Below are 21,668 nucleotides of genomic sequence, written 5' to 3' on the forward strand. Positions count from 1 at the left end.
AACACTTACCATGGTTTTCACAAATATACCCAATCAGTTGATCGCATCTATGGTCATTCCATAGACCCGAATTGACGATAATTTCCACACAATCCTCTCCCGTCGATCCGTGATTGTAATCATTTGGTTCGCCTGCAAGAGGTGTAAGTGGGTGTAACTAAAATGACCCTGTCGCCGCAAATTTGCAATGATTCATACGTGGGGCCCAGAAGCGGTCAGCCATACTTCGTGGAACCTCGAAAGCGCAGCGCTCCTTTTGGTGTTCTCATTCGCGTTCCCCATCCTTGAAGTAAAATGACCTCTACAACTGGCAACAATATAAGAGATGTGGGGTTTTCAGTCCTGTTCCTAAGAGGAAAAGTCACTTTTTCTTAAATTCACCTCATGTTTAGAAAAATTAGACCCACAGTCAAATCTGTTTAATATACATTAGATGATTCTTTAGCTAGCTAAAAGCGCACGATGATTTCGAAGAACAATAATTTCTCATCCAAAAGACCCCATCGAAATTCGTGCTTGTATTCGTGTCTCTCCTGCAATCCTTACGCGGTTTGGGCAGTCCAGGACTTGAAGTTGTAAATAAATGAACATAGTGTTACCTGAATTCCAGTTCACGAAGGCATACGGCGTACCGTCGCTCCACTGCCATCCACCTTCGTCGGTCCTGTCATTTGCACCAACCCAGAACACCGATGACGTCATGCCATACATGCGAGCTGCAAGGAGATTGTATTCTGGTTGAGAGCAAATGCCCGGGTGAAATTGGCGCTCAAATCTTTATGCTGAGTTTCTAAAAACCAGAATGTTATTGATATAGAAATTCGAATTCGGATTCAGTAATTTTCAAAATGCTTTTTCTGATCGACAGCTCAAAATGGAGTCAATTTTCAGTTCGTGCTGTAAACGAACTTTTCATCGTCTTGCTTTTGTGAAAATCGAAAGTTCAAATCCCCAAGAGTTAACATGGGGATAGCGGCCATTTTGAATTACAAGATCTCGCTTCTAAAATACATTCAGTATAAAAATATGAGTGTACATAAGCTTAATGCTAATAAAGATGTAGGTTTGCTAAATTACTAGATATGGCTATGGAGATTAGCGCGCAATTTCAAAATTTTTGTTTATTTTTGCGCAATGTGTGTTACCAGCTGCAAATCGAATTGGGATCCGCTTCCCATGTAGCAGTTATCGTCCTTAGGGACAGATATCGGGACATTAGATTTTTCCAATGCTTTTCTGTTCTACCGACTTTGGGAATTGGAAGATAGCTTATTTAAATCTCTTAGAGTAAGAAAGATTTTCGGCGTAGTCTTAGTTTTGTGTAAATTCAATTTTCTCCCATCGTTAAATATAATTAAATTTCTTTGATACCAAAATTTGCACAGTGACTGCTGAACTTTATTGTTGATTTGGTAGGAGAATAGGGGAAAGTTAAATAGGGGAAAGTTTGAAGAAACTAGCTTGTGCATTTCCGAGGCGCGTGTGCCTTAATTGAAACGACATCAGTAAACAATAGTATCATTTTCGTTCTCTTTGGTGGTATGCGCCTCGAAAGTGAAAGACTGAAACTTTTTGCTCAAACTTTCCTTAATTATATTTTCAACCTTTCTGACACCGAATCGAGAACTAAAATCAGGGTCGCCGCGCAATTTGTCTTTACTAGAGAAACAAATGACCTAAAATTTACCAATATTTGAAATGGCCGGAATCCCTGTGCTATGTGCTATGGAGAAAACTAAAACTTTCAATTTTTGAAAAACTGAGAATGTGAACAGTTTTCTTTATCCGAGAGCTTTAAAATGAACTCAACTAGTTAAGGTAATATGCACCTCGAAAGTGAAAGACTTAAACTTTTGCTCATATTTTCCTCAGTGAAACTTTGAACCATTCTCTTACCAAGCAAGAATAAAAATCAGGGTCACCGTGCAAACTTTGGTACTAGAGAGACAAATATCTTGCGATTTCTCGATATTTGAAATTCAAAATGGCCGCCATCCCTGTGTAACTCCATGGGAAAAAATAAAATTTTCGATTTTCAAAAAACTAAGACGGTGAAAACTTTTCTTTTGCAAAGACCTTCAAAATGAGCCCCCACAAGTGGTAGGTCAGAAGAAAATTGAAAAAATTTCAAGGCCCGAATTTCTGTCCCCGAGGTGCGTTCTACCTTAGATCAAAAGACAACTGTGAAAGTTTGAAAGTCTGAATATATGTACCCGAAGCGCTTTCTACCTTAATAACTAAAGCCATGTCAAAATGTCAGACAAATATTCGGTTTTTTATCATCAATGCCAGAATTGTCTCGTTATAGAGAAAGAACCCTAGTTATCTCACCGTTGATGAAAGTCTGCTCTGTGATGCCAGAGATGCTGAGTAGGTGGCCACCACTTTTAACACAAGTCTGCTCTGCAGTCGACCAATCAACTATGTCATTAGCGGCAAACCTGTAGCAGGTGTTGGTTGTGGAATCGATCTCGTATCCGGTGCCGCACCTCGGATCAGCGGCAGCTGAAATTATCATAATGTGAAGTTCAAGTTAAGAACAAGTTACAGAGACCAATCTTTTTAAAAATATTTCTAATCTTTTACAAAATTAATGTGACATCTGGGGAAAATGTTTGTTCGTCATTAAAGATTTCTTACAAAATAATGTTACGATGAGGATTTTATTTTATGTTTTTTTTCCTGCGTGTTTACCCCACACGGTCAGTTATTGGCATTGAAAACAACATAACAGAAATGCTTGTTTTCGGATATCAAACATATAAACAATAGCTAACGCAGGACACGACCATCTGTTAAAAATGTCTATCAGTCCTGCGATCTACAAGATGTGTTTAACCCTTTGAGCACTGTAATTTTTCCGCCAATATATCAGGGCAACATTTTACCAACGTTTATGAATTTTTCTGTAATTTTTTCCATGATTTTGGAATTAATGGACTTAAATTTTCATGGGCTACACTTTTTGACCAAAATTTTGGGAAAAATCAGAAAAAAATTGTCTACATCTGAAAGAAATTGTCGGCGTTCGTTATATTGTATAAAGGCAACAAAAAACTCAAAGCGTTAATAGGGACAAAGGAGAAACAACCATTGTCATGTCAATGTCCACTACAGGTGATAGCTGGTCTAATAATGTATTTCAATCACACAACATTTCATTGCAAGAACTCACGTGTCGGTCTTGGGGCATCAGTTACAATTGTTCCATCGTTATCTGAAAAAGCAAGCAAACAAAGAAACAACCACGGCTCCTAAGAATTATTTTTTTCAATAATGGGCTTCGAATTTCTAAGCATCAATTTTAATAAAGAATAGGGAAAAGTTTGTAGACCAACTAATATATGAAACATGTAACATCTATCAATCCTACTTGTCCCAGACATTGAATATCATATTTTATTTTTAGTACCCAGAATCATCATGATCAGCGCTAGCTATGATTGGTTTGATAATGTCAAGAGGAAATGAAGATCATAGGAGTCGCACCGAGGAAAACCTGCGGTCAGAATGACATAAGAAATTACGATAAGTTTCAAAATATGTCCAATCGTAACCATGCATTCGTCGTCAGGAAAGCACAGAATTCGTCCTATAGTAAGTTCAGAAATTAGAAAAACCTCACGAATTATTACTGGTGAAACACAGTTCCTAAGGGCAAATAAACCAGACCGACGCTGCGCAACTATTTTGGCCATATAAGCAATGTGTATTGAATATCACACAACAGTCCCTTGAGACTATGGTTACACTTACTTTTTGGCGCTTTACATATGAAGCCAAGGTAGTGAGTGCACGTTCTGTCATTCCATTCTCCAATCTTTGATTGCTCATATTCCAAGTGTACACAGTCCTCCACATTGCCGGAATTACTAGGTTCCCCAGGAGCCCAGTTCTGGAAACCGAACTGAAAAACAAAAACAAATTGTAACTCAAAATATGTAACATGTTACAGAAGTTAGGGCTACAAACCTATGCCTGAAATGATAGCTTTCGGTATCATCGTACCAGGAAAGACATATACTGGACATATGCGTGACTTGCAATTTTTGGCAGTCTTCTACTAACGCGTACTCACCATAAACCGTTCTTACGGATTCCATAAGTGTCTGTCTGTCTGTCTGTCTCTGTCTGTCTGTCTGTCTGTCTGTCTGTCTGTCTGTCTGTCTGTCTCTGTCTGTCTCTCACTCTCTTCCCTCCCCAACACACACACACACTCACACTCCTCTCTCTCTCTCTCTCTCTCTCTCTCTCTCTCTCTCTCTCTCTCTCTCTCTCTCTCTCTCTCTCTCTCTCTCTCTCTCTCTCTCTCTCTCTCTCTCGTGTTAACAGGCCTATGACTTATATCACTTACTGTTGTTCCATCAACCCATTCCCAGTTGCTTTCGCTGCCCATATCGTGAAGGCCTATCCACATCAGAGCCTTTGCGTTGTCAATACGACCTGTATCGGGAAGGGGAACAGTCAGAGAATGGTTAATTTGATGGTGAACCTTTGAAGAAAGGATATTTTTATATAAAATTGAGCATAGACCCTTTTGGAGGATCTATAAATTGTGTAAGTAACATTTTTCCAGTCAACGTTTTGTCGCTGTTTTGTCGATGTACTATGGAAGGATATTGTGTTTATTACTGTGCATTACATGCAAAGTATACAATGACTTTTCATGTAGATTGTCCAGTACTTTGGTATCAGAGCTCTGTGACGCAGTGATACAATGCTAATCAATGCACCGAAATACGTCGAAAAATGAAAATGATAACGAGTTTGAGGTCATTGTCACTAGCGAAATCATTATTTCAAAGCTCCGTTCTTCACGCTACACGTTGATCTCTCTGCATTGTATTGTATTACAGGACTTGAGTGAATAATTATAGTGCTCTTCACAACCTTGCCAATGTACATGCATTACAAAGCATGATACATTTTTCCTTGTGACAACATCATTTCCAAGCTTTTATATTCCAATAAAAATTAAGGTAGTGCAAGCCTTGAAATTTAAAGTCTTAACCTTTGCTCAAGCTTCGTTGCCGTAGGGAACTTTAACTCTTTGAGAGCTGCAATTTTTCCCGCCAAAATTTTAGTGCAACATTTTACCAATTTTTAGGGATTTTTTTGTAATTTTGTTGATAATTTTTGACCAAGTGGACATCGCATTTCACTTGCTACAGTTCTTTATCAAAATGTTGGCAAAAATTTGAAAACAATTGAATTGGGTATATTCTTATAAAGGCGAACAAAAAATGGCTTTGGCGCTCAAAGGGTTAAATAGTTCCCTTTCGAAATCAAGAATAAAAATCAGCAGTCACAGTTCAAAATTTGGTACAAAAGAAACAAATTACCCAATATTTACAGACATTTGAAATTCAAAATAACCGCCATCTCTGTGTTAACTGTATGGGGGAAATATATTACAAAAATAAGCCAGTGAAAACTCTATCTATTCCATGAGCTTCATAATGAACCCCACAAGTGTTAGACCCCCAATAACAGTATTTTAATGGTTTGAGAGTGAATATCTTAGCCCTTTGAGAGCCAACGTCAATTTTTCTCACCTTTATAAAATACACCACAGTCAATTTTTCTCAAATTTTTGCCAAAATTTTGATACAAAAGTGTAGCCAATAAAATTTGATGTCCATTTGGTCTAAAATTAGCAAACAATTTCAGAAAAGTTCATAAAAGATTGGTAAATTGTGGCAGTAAAATTTTGGTGGGAAAAATTTCAGCACTCAAAGGGTTAATAGCGCACGAACCTGACAAGAAACTTTGTTCATCAGAATCTGCGATGCTTGTGAGTACGCCTCCGTAACGTTCGCACGCGTCCTCAGCATCGGTAAAAGTCACTTGACTGGTCTCGAAAAGATAACAGTAGTCCCCATGCAGAAACCAGCCATCCTTACACGATCCAATTTCTGAAAAAAAAAAATCAAGACCAAATGTTCAGTAACATGGCTTTCGGTTCGTCCATAATTTCTTGCCAGATAAATCGAAGCAAACGCGTTTTTTTAAACAAACCTATTTTTACATGCTATTCTACTTTTTCGGCGCCTTTCTTGGCAGTTTTATTGTTGGGATGTCACGCATTCGTTCTGTATCAGATCGCTCACAAACTAAACCCAATCACACAGTCACTCATCGAACTGAGCTACCAACTGCTTTAACTACCATGACATGTCTACCCATCTGCAACTGAACCCAAAGTCACGTACTTACAGGCTGACCCACCCACTTCTGTACACATATCTACAAACCCAAAAGCGCAAACCAACCTGTACCAGGTCATATTTTCGAGGACAAAATACATACTTATCCTTTGCTCTAACCAGTTACACGCTGATGCACGAGCACCGAAAATTTAGTTAATTTGCATTTTCCGCTCATAATTTTTTGAGTCTGCGCAGTAGTGACACAGGTTGTAATTTCATCGTTTACGTACCGACTGTTGGATCCAGGGGTATCACGGTTTGACCTGCAGAGGAACACGGGGCACAATTAGTTGCAATGACCTTAAATGTCTGATTCAGATTCAGTTCAAATGATTACACTAGTTGAAACTCGAAATCCCGCTTTTCAATACTCACCGACTTTAATCTCACACACAAACGCTTGCAGTACGTAGCAGTTGGAAAGTACCCACAATCCATTGTCATTTCCTGAATTGAAAGAAAGGGTTGAACTTCGTGTTAGTTTTGCATCACTAAAAAGAAAAAAAAAGATAAAATAATGCTTGACGATCAGACTGTACAATAAACGTACGTCATGAATATGTCTAAGAAATACCTATAGGTACAGTTTTCAGTGAACTGCGATGCCTATGCTATCGCTCAACTGAGTATTTCATCGACTAGGTATACATTGGATAAGAAATTCTGGAAGGTGACCCAATTATATTTATGAGTTCACGATAAACAAATAATATGCTCTATTTTTTAGGCTTGTGAGACGACAAAGGAGGATATTCATTCTTTTGTTTTTCATGTAACTTCTAGTTGTTTTTTCAGGTATATTTACCAACATAAATCGATCCGCAGTCGTCAATCAACGGAGTTTCTTTTGGTTGACTGCTATCCCAGTTGGTGTAGACAATGGGTCCCTCACTGCCATCGGCCCACTGCAAATTACCATCATTTACAATATCTGCCAAGGAAAAGATGATAAATAACAAACAAACAAGCAAACATTGAATAAAATATTCCATCTTTCACATAATATTATGTAGATTCGTCCGTTGGGTTTCCTAAAGTTTTTCACCTTTCTTTCAATTGTAAGTCTGTGTATGGTGAGCAAAAGTAGAAATGGCAGCGGTTCGTCTGTATAAACGAGAAGCACAAGGACAATGTCTCTCACGCACATGCGCATAAACGAGTCGGCTTTCCTCAAGTTAGTCACCTTAAAAATTGAAGAATTGTGCAACCATAAGATAATCTGTGCGTGTCTATTTAACGTAACTTAGTTTTACCTGCGTAGTTGAACACGATTGGAACTAATTCGAGAGAATTGGATCTTGATATTTTTTAAATTTGTCAAAAGCGTTGGGTGCCCTATAGCTGAATGTTGCAATATTACAAATTACTCATAAAAACAAGTGCTGCTGAAAGATAACAGGAGATGAGCTTACATTTGCAGATTGAACCGATTTTAGTCACAGTCCAATTATCGTAAATTAGTTCAAATCGTGTTAGGTGAGAAAAAGCTTAGAGAGACGTTTTAATGACAAATACCCATCTTATTTATCATAAAAATAAAGGAATAAGAACAATTCGTTGTAAGAGAAAAAGTTTGGATTTTTAAGAGGCACTGTCTGTAAAAACCTGCAGAGCGCCTATATGAGGTGGCCAAGGTAAATTTCAAACACATATAAATTATATACCAAAAGATAGGCCATGATCTAACTAAAGTACCAGTATAATAATTTTGTTGTGCTACCTTCTGTTACCATAGTAACAGCGTTTGAAAAATAAGACGTCAATGGCGCAAATTTTACATCAAACGGTCAAAAACAACATTTCTATATAACAAATATACCAATATTTCACCAATCATTACTTGTCTTGTCTAATTTTTCAATTGTACAAGTACAGAAAAATAGTTACGCGAATGGTCAAGTCAATTAAGACAATGGGTAAAATTTGACTTTTGACCCCATCTTAGGTTCCTGATAGCGCCCTCAAGTGGTCATGTTTTTCGGATTTGTGGAAAGAGTGAAAACTTCTCAAATTCAAACGTGTTTAACTCAAAAAGGAAGTGGGACCGTAATAAGTTGATATAATATTTACTTTAAACTATGACCGATGTCTAATAATCCGATTAAAACGTGCGGGCACTCATTGTTTTTTTGCTTTAATTTTACTTTAAAATTATGGAAAATTAGAAATATTAACTAAGCCTTCCCGTTTTTAAAAAACTGTTCTGTGGAGAAAAACTAAATTGATTTGTGATATCTTGTATACTATGAAACATCATTTTCAGTTCTATCAAAAATATTAAAAATCATATTAATTTGGCAAGGTTGTTGCCATGGCAACACTCCTAAAAATGGCGTTTTCTCGTCATTTTCAATGATTTTCACTGATTCTAGCACAGTCCCGCATGTCCCTGTCGGAATGGATAGTGCTCATATGTTATTATTCTTAAAATATGTACATTTTAGTTGTTAAATTTCCTTGTACTGCCTTTATTTCTGTTTCCATTGATATGGATCAGACACGGTCCCTCCTGTGGAGGGACCGTGGATCAGATTAGTATAAATGATTGAAATTATTAATTAATGTTTTTCTACATTCTTGCAATAACTATGCAATAAGTTAAATTATATTATACAAACAATTCTGCTGCATGCATAGTTGTTAATATGAATAAATATTACACACGTCACAAAAAATATTTGTGTTATTTATTCGATATGGCACTAAATTTCAGTTAAGGGCAAAGGTCAAAGGTCACCGTTAAACCAATAGAAATGCTTGATTTTATTGGGGATCTGTGGGGAAACCAGTATTTGGCGAAAAGGAGTACTTTGTTGTTCACAAACATATACAACCTTATGTCATCGAACACATGCAATATTATAACACGTTTTGGAAGAATCCAATGTGTATTAAGTCTTAAGGTATACTGCACCTTTGTTATTTTTGAATTTTGCGCATAGTTCTGCGCAGTATGTCACAGCTCATTTCCGGTATGCCAAAACAACCCTTTCTGTCGATGTTTGTGTACACATTTATATCGCCACCATTTATCACTTGCAAATATGATTCAACCAGTCCAATTATGGGAGACTAAATCATATAAAGAAGTTATGGCAGCATTTCGAAGTGTTTTATCATAAAGACAGTGAGTGCATAGGAGCAGAATATGCCCCATGCTGTGTAATAACGCACTAACAGTGGAACTTTTAGAGTAAATTGGCATTTGAATAGTAGCCTTTAATTTCGCTCTGTTGTTTATGATGCGGTTTACAATAAGCAATTATTGTTTGTTATATACACCCATGATATTCCCATACCATATCATCATTTGTTACCATGGCAACCGAACTAGCGGGCATCATTAAACGCTATAAAAACATTCATATAGTCTATATTTGACTTCTTCTACCTTAAAAATTTACGTTGTGACCCCCTAATTTTTAGCCTTATTTTCTTTCAAATATCCCCTATAATTTATTCTGAAAGTTTCAACAAAAGTTTATTCCGACTGGAATGAGCTTCACGACATTTCCTACATACTCCTGATCCAAAAAAATAAAAAATAAAAATGTACTTCCCAAATTGACAGGGCTAATACATCTACGTGTGCGAGACAAAACTTTACAGAATTGTGTTAGGCCTACTTGGTTGCAAAACACGGCCGCTAGTTTGTTTTGAGTAACAGTGTGTGGAGTATTTTACAACGGAACGCTATACGAAAACGCTGCAATAAAACTCTAAATTCGCATCGCTTATTTTGTACCTTTCCCTTATCTCTCAAAGGAGCTAACATTATAAAAAAATCGGCAAAATATAATGTTTTTCCATCTTTGATGGTTAGTGAACAATAACTGCATATAAAAATATACAGGATATTTATGAAAATTAAGTACTACCATACTCATGGATTTTATCTTGAGTATTAGTTCTCTGGTACTCACCGCTACCAAACAGAACATGTACACCCCAGGCGAATCTTATTTGCATCACCATATCAACGCCAATCGTTCAATCACACGTTTTCTTTGATACTCGCACACTGTGGAGGCAGCGTGGGAAATTAACGCTGGTCCTCTGGTCCGAGACCAACAGAATCCCCGACGGACCAGCAGTTTTACCAGACCAGCGCAAAATTCACATAATAATTTTGAAAATCGAATTTGTTTGGCTATGTATCCAACTATTAGTCGGTCCGATCCCCGCTTGCATGAGTGTTATTCCTAGTTTTGCTACTGCAGTACGTAACGAATTACAAACTCTTTGGACAGAGAACGACAGCCACGACAGCTAAAACTTTTTTAAAATAACGCACGCAATTGGCCAATTTCAAGGGCAGGCTATTATTTTGACTTATCACAATTCTTGATACTAGCAAAGTTTGTTAGAAAGGTCATAGGTCTTGCAAGTCCCACTCGCGCGACTTGACTACGCTGTTTCGGATCACTCTACCAATATGTGGGGCACGAAGGAAATATGAGGCCAAAGAAAAAAAATTGTGCTCTTCCGATAACCCGACCTACCCTATTTTTTGCCTGCTGACCCTACATTAGAGCTACGTAAACACGGGAGTAAAAAAAAAGAAAGAAAAAACCCGTAAAATCAAGTGTTCGTAATACTTGGCATTTGATTTTTACTTGAACATGGATGTCTTTTATGTTTATTCCTTTTATATGTATGATACATTTTTCTGGAAATGTTTTGGCCAGTGTTTGACCGCCCTGAACCCCTGAAAAATACATATTTGAAAATAAAAATATTGAATTGGAAAAAATTCCTGCAGACTAACCTACCTTATTTGTGAAAACCATTTTATCGGAACAGCACAATTTATTTATTTATTTTTTGCCTGATTGAGAAAGAGGAAAACCGCGATCTTTTCAGCATGCATGGCAGAATGAGTTCCGCGACTGGTTGTTATTTGATAAGTCGAAGATGTATGTACTGTATGCCATGCCGACGAGCATACGGCGATCTCTCTGCCCGTAAGGTAGCCGCATATCTTGTAAGTCTGTTTTCTCAACTTATTCTAAGGGTCCGTTTGTGGTTGGCACTAACAACTTTAGACACTCAAATTTAGCCTCACACAGTCAGTCAGAGTTTCATAAAATCGCCGTGGAACACGCTAAGAATCGTAATGCGCCACAGCTGAGGCAACACTGTAAAAATGAACAGTGCGGTCTTCACAAAACTCTGCTATCTCAGTATCTGTCCCGTAATGCCCATGCCATATGTATGAATAACCGTCTATCAAAAGACTTTGTCTGGATGGCTTCACTCGACGTAAAAAGTGACAGTCACTGCATCTGCATACTCAAGAACAGGAAACTCTGCAAAAGGAGGCAGATACTACAAATGCAGTTGCTACTGAGTGTGCAGATCGGGACACTGATGTAGAGTCAGACTATGGATCTGACTTTGAGTTTGGAGACTCTAGCTGCTCTGAGAATGATGATGCCTATGATCTGTTTGAAATAGCTGATGGTGTAAATGAAACTGACTGGAGACTTGTTCCAATGTTGTAGAGATTTGAGATGAAAACTGAAAGACTTTTCCCCATGTTTATTTGAAATGAAAACTGAGACTATTTCCCATGTTAATTGGAAATGAGGACTGAAAGAATTTTTCTCATATTAATTTGGAATGAAAACTGAAAGACTTTTCCTCATGTTTATTTGAAATGAAAACTGAGACTATTTCCCATGTTAATTGGAAATGAGGACTGAAAGAATTTTTCTCATATTAATTTGGAATGAAAACTGAAAGACTTTTCCCCATGTTAATTTTGGAATGAATTATAAAACCTTTTCCCATAGGGATCTGGTACTGGGTGATACCTACCTCTAGTCATGGCATATATTATTGAGCAAAAAAAATAAATTTTAAAATACACATTTGTCCATTTATTTGTATCAAGTTTATATTTACAACACCAGAGTAGGAGAGACTGATAATTCACCATATTATCAGCTATTTTCAATTGAAAATACATTTTGAAGAGGTTTTTGTTAGTTTTTTTGTTGGACCAACATACATCAAGAAGGAACAGCAGATTCTCTTTGCTATTGGTCCTTTGAACCAGCATGCATTTCAAGTTAATTTCACACACTGCGTGGTGGAGGTGTTGACATGAAACTTTCACTGTAGGCCTACAGTGCGTGCCAAGAGTATCTCTATGATAGCAGCTAACATTTTCTACAGAAACGTCATCATGGTCGATACCAGTTCGCAAGAGAATAAGTTCAGACTCTGTGACAAGATTTTTAGACTGACAAACTCTTCTGAGACGTGCAGTGATGTCTCGAGTACACACTTCAAGGGCTGTTAGCGATCCATGGCATTCACTTGCTTTTCCGGCAGCAATGCCGACATCACAACCCACAGCTGTGACAGAGATATCCATTTCATGACAACAGGTAGATCTGAAATTATTGTGAATTAAGAATGAAAACAAAATTACGTTCCTAATGATTATTTGCTTGTACCTCTCTCAGACACTTTTACACATTCGCCTATTTCGAATTATGAAGCTCTCATACGCAGCATTTGATAATGTGATGCGACGGTAGGTATAAACATTCGACACTCAGGGCATTGCTAGCCAGGGTTTCCCTACTGCCTCCATGTTTCCAGGTAAAGTGATTGCTGATAATGTCACAGCAGTTCAAGATGGCAGTACATTGCTAGGATTCATCAAGTCAACAAGCTGAATATGACATTGACTGACATTGACTCATATTTTGATAAATAAACGTCAAGTCAACACACCGGGATCGCTATCACCAATTTGAAATTCCCGCTGTTTCGACCGATGCAGGTTGCCTGGATTTTATCACTGAATTTCACTTCCGAAGTTTGTAAAACTAAAAAAGCAAAACTGTTTGGTGTGTCGAATTTATTTTCATTGATAATATCATGGATAAAAATGCCAATACTCACCAATTTTCTCGGAGTGCACCGGCGGCTGCTTCCGGATTGCGGCAAGCGGGTCCATTGTTTACGTTGGACTGCGTGTTGCAGGTATGGTTACGTAATGTCATTAACCTTTGACCTCATAGTGACTGAAACCTTTGTATTATTTGCTTTTTATGTCTAAACTTACAAACGTCAAAGAATCCCTCTAGCAGTTCCAATGACGGTAAATATTTTTATACTTGTAGTAGAAGCAGTGCTTACTTGCTTGCTGTATCTAAACACTTCCTAATGTCAAATATTTTCAAAGGCGACAGACTTTCAGTCAATACATACAAGAAGTCTAACAATTATTTGTAGTACTCAATGCTACTTCAAGCTTACAAGGAAATGTCATCGTATTTTTTTAGTTTGGAGTTTAAATTGTTCAAACTATTTTTTTTTGTGTGTGTTAAATGTCATATTCCATTTTTCGAAAGTAAACTGTTAGCAATAAACTGATGATGAAAATAATAACAAAGAAATTAATTTATGAATTCGTCACCCTTATACCTGGAGTATATGTATTCGTATGGTAAAAATAAAACGTGTCACGAAGTTGCTACTTGTGTTGTTGTTGTTATTGTTGTTGTTTGTACATTTGAAATATGTTTTTTTTTGTTTATTTTTTATCAATGGTATAAAAAACAAACTTGTTAATAAATGATTAAGACAGGCTTTAGCAAAAATCAAAATAGGAAAGTAGCAATATTTCATAACTTTTCATGACAGCATAACATAAAAAATAACTGTTTGCCCGCAAGTTTTAAAAGTGATTCACAAAATATTAGTCATGTTATGTAACATGATGTATATGTCACTACGGGATCTCGCACAAGGGTTACCATTTTTAATTTTAAAAATTGGAAGTTTTTAATGCTGAAATTTGCTCAGATTTCACTTCTCCGGCATTAGAGCGCCCTCTACGGCAGAGAAGGGTCAAAGGTCAATATAAGGTTACGGACTTGCTGAGGGGACCTTACTCATGACAAATATATATACTTAAACATCACTTTTTGTTAGTTAAAAATCTACAATATAGTGAATATGTTGCATTTTTCCAGAATTTTCAACTTGTTAAAGGGGAAAACGTAAGGAAATATTAGGTCCTCACCATATCACGTGACATGGCCTGTAACATCAAAATGGGTCCGTTTAAACAAAATTAAAATTCATTCCTTCTTAGTTAAACTATGCCCTATCATATGTGATATGTTTCGTCTGAATTGAAAATTTGACCTTGGCCACCTTTTGCAGGTTTTTACAGACAGTGCCTCTTAAACCTTATTTACACTGTTGTATTCAGTACTTACCCGATAACCCTATCCAAATGTTTTGAACGCCGGCGCTTCTTAGATTCTCAAACTGTGACACGAGGAAATCATTTTCTTCTTGGCTTTAATAGAATAAATCACTCTATTACAAAGAAAGCAATCTTGAAAGTGTATCGTGCTAATGAAAGTTTCAAGTTTGTTTGCTTTCACAAGCCAAGTGAAGCCATCGATCGAAAGAAATGAATTGTAAACCTTTGCGCGTAATAATAATTCGTTTTTAAAACACTTCTCTGTGCCGCGTTTGCTACATCGTGGCACATGTATGGCGTGTGAAAATACACACAGTTCATTACTATAGAATACACACAAAACTCGATGTACATATTCCATCCTTCTTAAGGTAGTATGCACCTCGAAAGTGAAAGACTTAAACTTTTGCTCTAACTTTCCTCAAGGAATCTTTCAATCATTCTCTTTCAAAATCAAGAATAAAAATAGGGGGTCACCGTGCAAATTTTGGTACTAGAGAAACAAATAACCCAAGATTTACCGACATTAGAAATTCAAAATGGCCGCCATCCCTGTGTTAACTCTATGGCGAAAAATAAAAATTTTCGAATTTCAAAAAACTAAGCCGGTGAAAAGTTTTCTTTCACCAAGAGCTTTAAAATGAACCCCCACATGTGGTATATCAGAAGAGAAATGTAAAAGTTTGAGAGTCCGAATGTCTGTCCCCGAGGTGCGTTCTACCTTAATCGACACAAATGCCTTAACTTAGCTTTTCGTGTGTTCATAATGAGACACGAAGTGTCGGGTAACGACCTTGATGTTGGAAAAATACACAGCGCCAAGCTGTGACGCTAATATATGCATTTATTATGCATTCATACATTTAATTAATTCGTACTTCAATAGCACCAATGCATTTGACGCACTTACTTGTTCACGGTCATCATATAAGCGCCCTGGGCGTCGCATGTATGCTTGGCGTCCGTCCAGGTGGAACTGGAGAAGGAGTTGAACTGATAACAGGAACCCTTGTAGATCATCCATCCCGACGGGCAAGAACCTTGAGAGGAATAAGCCGAATAATGTCATAAATGCCTTGTTTATGGGTTTATGAGTCTCACACTAGTAATTCCATATTCCTGAATTGGCATAGCGATCAGCCGTATTCCTTTGATAGACTATGCTATACTCTATAAACACAGCAAAAGTAGCAATCGTAGCTGAGCGATAAGATTGAAAACACGTATGCTGTAGAGTGCGTCTGAAATCTCACAACACTGCGACGATAAACTTCGGTTCGGCCATTATAATGTATTAGTAAAAAAGCACATGAAGGTACATGTAAGTTGATAGCGCCACCAGTTAGTCCTGTGTTAAAATGTTTAGACGGTAGCTGTATACTTGGTTGATGTATCACCTTCATCTTTGCCGCAGATGAATCCTTGGCTGATGCCACAGTCCTGTGTGTTCCACTCCCCGCCATAGCCATAGACAACTTCTGCGCAGTTGCTGCTATATCTGTGGACGCCAAATACAAATGAGTGGTGTTCAGAATTGTGTAAATGTACGCATTTCTCTTTTAACTTTTGTAATCTTAATAGATATGTTATTTGCAAGACAAAGGCTTTGTAATTCATTTTGATGGCCCTTCCAAGAAAATACGGACACCCCGTTGAAATGCACATTCTTGACTGCGGAGTGTCAGTAGGTGAAACGCACGTGAGCCAGGTGAATGAAAGATCAGACGATACAGAAGAGCGAATGATACAGAAATTGTATGTATTTTACAGTTTAATCTGCCGCCATAGTAAAAACCCAACATTTTGCAATACCTGTGTACAAATGTAGATATTACTCGTAATAAAGATTTTTTGTAGATCAATGCGTGTAACTTACGATGTCTGGGGCTCTCCAGACCTCCAGTTTGTGAAGGACAGCGCAGAGCCATCAGTCCACGTGAACGAACCAGTGGTGCCACTCACCTGGAAAAAATGAAACAGAAGATTCTATAATTCAAACCGTGGGTCTCATGCACCTAGAAAGTATTAAGATAACTTCATGCTTGGAGTGAAATTTATGATGTTAGGTTCCTTGAGCAAGAACTCGCAAGCTGCAACTTGACCTGCCCATCTCTAAAGCTACCATTAGTCTACATCGACAGTGTACATGTACATCATGGTAATTGGATACTGATTCGGTCCAGTCTGTCTTCAAATTGCAATAGCCCAGCATCATTTCTGACCACGAGAAACTTCCAGGCTGCGGGAACACAACTGTACCTCATTTTTTATTTGCAATGGTGCATAAACGTATATCTACGGCCAGTATAACATGCTGCAATAGACATTTCTGAACGACGCATTTGACTTTAAACAATATCACATTATGTACAGTTTTAAATATGTCTCCTTGACTATTCATTGGGCTTGTCAATAAACACGTAGACTTTTGCGGCTTTCAGTTGCTCCTTGAAGGAAAATATTCACACAATTGTCAGCTGAAAAAAATGTTAATTATTTTTCCATTAATATTCATGCAGTGCCAACTCTGTAAAATATAAAATCTTTCCAGAGTCAAAAACAGCATGCCCTTGATAGGACCTTTTATATAGTGGCCCATCCCTTACCCTATCCGAGGCTCCAATCCACAGGTTTCGAAGTCTTGTTCTTGATATGCTGTCAACGAAGTCTTGAACTGGTTGGCTCTCAACTGTCACCAGCTCCGCATCCATTAACTGACAGTAACTGTGCGCATCCGTCCAAGTCTTTGTATCGCTGATGTATTTGTAGCATTTACCATCAACAGAGGACCAACCGTTGTCTTCATCACATCTGCTGGTAGAAACTGGACAATTGCTTATGAGAGAGAGAGAGAGAGAGAGAGAGAGAGAGAGAGAGAGAGAGAGAGAGAGAGAGAGAGAGAGTTATGAAATCCTTCACAATGCTGCCTATAGTGAAAGCGTATGTAGGCTAGAAGAATGACAAAATATTGCACGTCTCACAAAAGGACAAACGAACAAAAACACATACAATGGATAGTTCTTTTCGAGAAATACCACTGATATTGCCGAAATACAATAGATCTTTTAGTTGTCAACATTTACGATCAATATTGACGTGTTATGTATGTGCAGGTCTTATATATGATTATGATCAGTGGTAACTTATTTGAGAAACTCGTTTCTCTCTCCTATGCAATTCCATTTGTTTTCGCTAAGTTAAGATCGATATTTGTCAACCATTCATGACACTTGTTTGGTTTTTTCATGTATTACTTTCGAACAATCAAAGTTTGCTGTCAATATTTGTAATATGTTTCTGGTTGGTTAGACGCACTATTAAATAACACTTTTGTGACCCAGAAATAAAGCGACTAATCCAATACTATAGGTAGGCATAACTGAGTTGAAATCCATGGACCGTTGTAGACTCTCTCACAGCCACGTGTGCTATCAAAGGCATGAGGCCCTTTCCTGACCTTGAAAAATTTAAGCGCAGAGTTTCCTTCTTAACAGGTGAGCGTAACCTAGTTTCGCCACCATGCCACACTGCAGCACACTGGCTAATGATCAGGGCCCGGCTTATATAGCTGATAAACCCATTGACAACCAGGCTAGCTCGGTGAGCCTCGTTTGCTAAAAAGCCCGTTGAGCGCGCATCACCATGTCGCTGAAGACAAGAGCTGATTGGCTTGATGATACGACTCTGTACTTGAGGAATGTAGAAAGCATTACACGGCCGTTGAAAATATTTAACACATATAAAAAAACAACTGGTGCAAAGCTGAACAAGAAGGAATCCAAAGATTTATGGGCTGGGAGTTTTAAAAATTGCACTTATTCAGTGAAAGGGATCGATTTTTCCAACAATGTTATACAGATCTTAGGAGTTGGGTTTGGAAACAGTAACAAAATTAGAGAAAACTGGAAAACAGAGATGGAAAAATTTACGAATTGCCTTAAGATTTGGAATACCAGAAATCTGTCGTTTAAAGGCAGGGCAATAGTAGCTAATATGCTGGCTGCATCAAAATTATGGTACCTGGCATCATTTGATCACGTACCTAAGGAAATTATTAATGAAGCAAATAGTAAATTGTGGAATTTTATTTGGAGAGGCAGACGAGAAGTTATAAAACGGGGCATTTTCATTCTAAGATATGATGACTATGGCAAAAAGGTTGTCGACATTGAAGAAAAAATTAATGTACTCCAATTAAAGTAGCTTATGAAATTATTTGAGAAAAATTCAGATAAAGGGAAACCTAAATGGGCCAGCTTATCAAAATATTTCATAGCGAATTTGACAATAAACTGAATAGTGATTACCACTATCTCAATCTCAATTTCAAAGTAAACAACAGCCGTACCCCAATGGTATATAGGAATATGTTAAATACCTGGAAGTCACTTAGACTTACAAGAGTGAATTTACCATCATCAAAACAAAATCATCTTTGTGAAGTTCTGTGGTATAATGACAATATTAAAAATGAAGGACGCGTCCTCTTTTATGAAAAATGGTCAAAAAGTACAATTTTAGGGCTTACATAAGGACATCTGGAATGATAACAGGAATGACTGGCTTGAACAATGGGAAATAATTGCAAAAATTAGAGCAGGTACAAAGAGACATGTGCAAGAGGAAATTAAGACAGTATGAAACACTCTTCACAGGATTCCTGTAAACAAATCATCACTTGAAACATCCAAAATTGAAGAAAACTACGATATTTTAGAGAGGATTATGGTCTGACAGAAAGCGATGCCAAATCCAAGTCACTTTAGTGGAAATTATTTGATAATAAATGGCATGCAGTTAAAGGTCAAATTGGTCAAAAATGGGCTGAGAATCTAAGTCTCACTGACAGTTACATAGCTACTTTTTTCAGTCTTCTGAATTCAGCAGGAATTGTTAGCAATTCAGTAAATGATTTAAATTGGAAGATTTTCCATAGAGGCCTAGTCACAGGAAGCTTTGCCAAACTTTCAATTTAAGTGATGGCAAATACCATATTTGTGGCCAAAAAGAAACACTGGAACACATCTTATTTGGATGTAAATATGTAAAAGATATCTGGCAGAAATGTATTTCTTTCTTTGTCACAAACACAATTTTGATAACAATATCAATATCAAGTTTAGCAATTGCAGGAATCGAAAATGATAATGACGCAACATCTGACATTATTTACTGTTTTACTTCCTTGGTAAAATACACAATTTGGAATATGCGAAATTTGGTTACTCTTGATGGGATAAAAGTTTCCCTTCAATCCTTTGTTATGCAATTAAAATGTCATCTTTCCTCGTGGATGAATACATTATATTTCACTTGTAAAATGATGAACAAAGCTGAGGATTTTATCACAAAGTTTGCAAGCCTTGTAAGACTTGGAGGAGAAGAATGCATCCTGAATGCATTTATATGATGATCTTTGTAGTTAAATGACAGATTTTTTTTGTTTTGTTTTTTTTTCCAGACAAGTTGCTTTGTAATTTTAACGCATTCACAGTTATGTAGATCACTTTTCTTGCTAATTTGTTGAAATAAATTTATATTTTTTAAAAAAAAAAAGTTGGTTGGCTAACTAGGGGCTGTGAGAGAGTCCAGGTTAGTGTGCATGCCTCCGCTTGCAAGATATTTACTCACCGGAATATATTTGACAGATGTATCCGTAGACAATTACATCATTGCAATCTCTATCGTTCCAATATCCATCATAACCAGTCATTTCACAACAGTCTTCGTTTGAATTGAAATCGTTTGGCTCTCCACTGGCCCAGTTTCTATAAGTGGTATATATATGTGGTATATATATGTGGTATATATATATATATATATATATATATATATATATATATATATATATATATACATACACACACACACACACACACTGAAACACACACATGTTGTTCAGAAAACACGAAAACGTAAAACAATAACATTTCTATTATTATGAAATATATGTATCCCAAACCAAAGAAAAAAATGAAAAAAACATTGTTTTCAATATTTAAGATGAATTTAATTTACCAATGAAGCCTGCGTTCTGATTTGTACAAGTTACTTTATTTAAGGGAAAAGGTGAGGGAAGGAAAATCGCCAAGTCTGAGAATAACTTACGCCTGACTTGGATCATAAGGAGTTCCGTCTGACCAAACAAACACGCCCTCTGTGCCGATATCATGCAAACCAAACCAGTACTGGTTGTTTATCAAATTCAGATGGGCGTAGATATACGTCTGCGATTGAAGCAAACAATTCCTTATTGTCGATGTTGTTATCAGTACAACACGCTCTTTGAAATCCAAAAGTCAAATGTCATGACCAGTTCAATTTAAATGTGATTGTATCTAAAATTACTTTCCTTTTTGTGAAGAAATGCAAGGATTTACATCTACCTCGGAAACGCATTTAATGACTTTCTAGGTGGCTAATTTGCTTGGTATTTGACTTTGACTTGCGTAATGTCGCTACAAGACCAGATTGCACATCTCACAAATCATACAAGACGAGGTAAATGAATCATATGTAATAATCGTGAGGCAAGGTCCATTTTTGCTCTTAAACCAAAGCCCTGATCGTCAGTGAGAGCCATATTATTTCAAGAAACTGCCAAACCTATGTGAAATATAACGCGGTCACCTACATTGAGATCTAAAGAGTCTATCGTGGCGAGGGAACCGCCTCTGTTTTCGCAAAGCTGTTGGGCGTCATACCACGTGACTACGTTATATTCTTCAAAAGCCTGAAAGCATCGGTCACCATACGCACGCCATCCGGCGGGACAATTCTGCGAAAGCACTACTAATAATGAAAGAAAAAGGCAAACCAAAACAAAAACACGAATTAGAATGCGGAAGCACAGTTAATGGAATTGTTGATTTTGTCGAGGTTACATGATATATGTAGGCACTAGTTTTAAGATCAAATGGCGCAACGACCAAGAGTATGATATTATAAGAGTTCAGCACCGATACTATTTACAAAATTCACCAAGGGCTACTGTAGCCGTTGTCACATCACAATAGACTCTTCACTTGCAAGTAAAATGTCAGAAGGGGAAATTTCTCACCTGAAGAACACAAAATTGAATAAATCACAAATCTGAGTAAACTTTCCATGGTGAAAATTGTCCTTCACAACACTATCACCAGGGTGGCTGGAGCCGCTGAAATTCTCGGTGCGATGCTGTCCTCTACCGAGGGGAACGCCTACTGAATATTGTATATCCAAGGAAT

General features: G+C 37.3%; 1 protein-coding gene across 1 annotated transcript in view; it reads right to left on the reverse strand.

The window, feature by feature from the left end:
- Positions 1-21,668, reverse strand: part of LOC139116901 (macrophage mannose receptor 1-like) — a 41,924-nt gene extending 20,256 nt beyond the window's left edge. Inside the window, exons 1-19 of the mRNA XM_070679631.1 lie at positions 21,503-21,668; positions 21,077-21,231; positions 20,551-20,669; positions 20,074-20,210; positions 17,049-17,266; positions 16,319-16,404; positions 15,840-15,940; positions 15,353-15,482; positions 14,453-14,535; positions 7,015-7,140; positions 6,585-6,656; positions 6,440-6,472; positions 5,757-5,915; positions 4,355-4,443; positions 3,757-3,907; positions 3,176-3,217; positions 2,332-2,505; positions 600-716; positions 10-132 (exon numbers count right to left, since the gene is read on the reverse strand). Of these exons, the coding sequence (XP_070535732.1) occupies positions 10-132; positions 600-716; positions 2,332-2,505; positions 3,176-3,217; positions 3,757-3,907; positions 4,355-4,443; positions 5,757-5,915; positions 6,440-6,472; positions 6,585-6,656; positions 7,015-7,140; positions 14,453-14,535; positions 15,353-15,482; positions 15,840-15,940; positions 16,319-16,404; positions 17,049-17,266; positions 20,074-20,210; positions 20,551-20,669; positions 21,077-21,231; positions 21,503-21,551 (2,164 nt within the window). The 5' untranslated portion in view covers positions 21,552-21,668. The remainder of the gene's footprint in view (positions 1-9; positions 133-599; positions 717-2,331; positions 2,506-3,175; positions 3,218-3,756; positions 3,908-4,354; positions 4,444-5,756; positions 5,916-6,439; positions 6,473-6,584; positions 6,657-7,014; positions 7,141-14,452; positions 14,536-15,352; positions 15,483-15,839; positions 15,941-16,318; positions 16,405-17,048; positions 17,267-20,073; positions 20,211-20,550; positions 20,670-21,076; positions 21,232-21,502) is intronic.

Source organism: Ptychodera flava, chromosome 18 (genome assembly GCF_041260155.1).
Source record: "Ptychodera flava strain L36383 chromosome 18, AS_Pfla_20210202, whole genome shotgun sequence".
In the NCBI taxonomy this organism is placed as follows: Eukaryota; Metazoa; Hemichordata; class Enteropneusta; family Ptychoderidae; genus Ptychodera; species Ptychodera flava.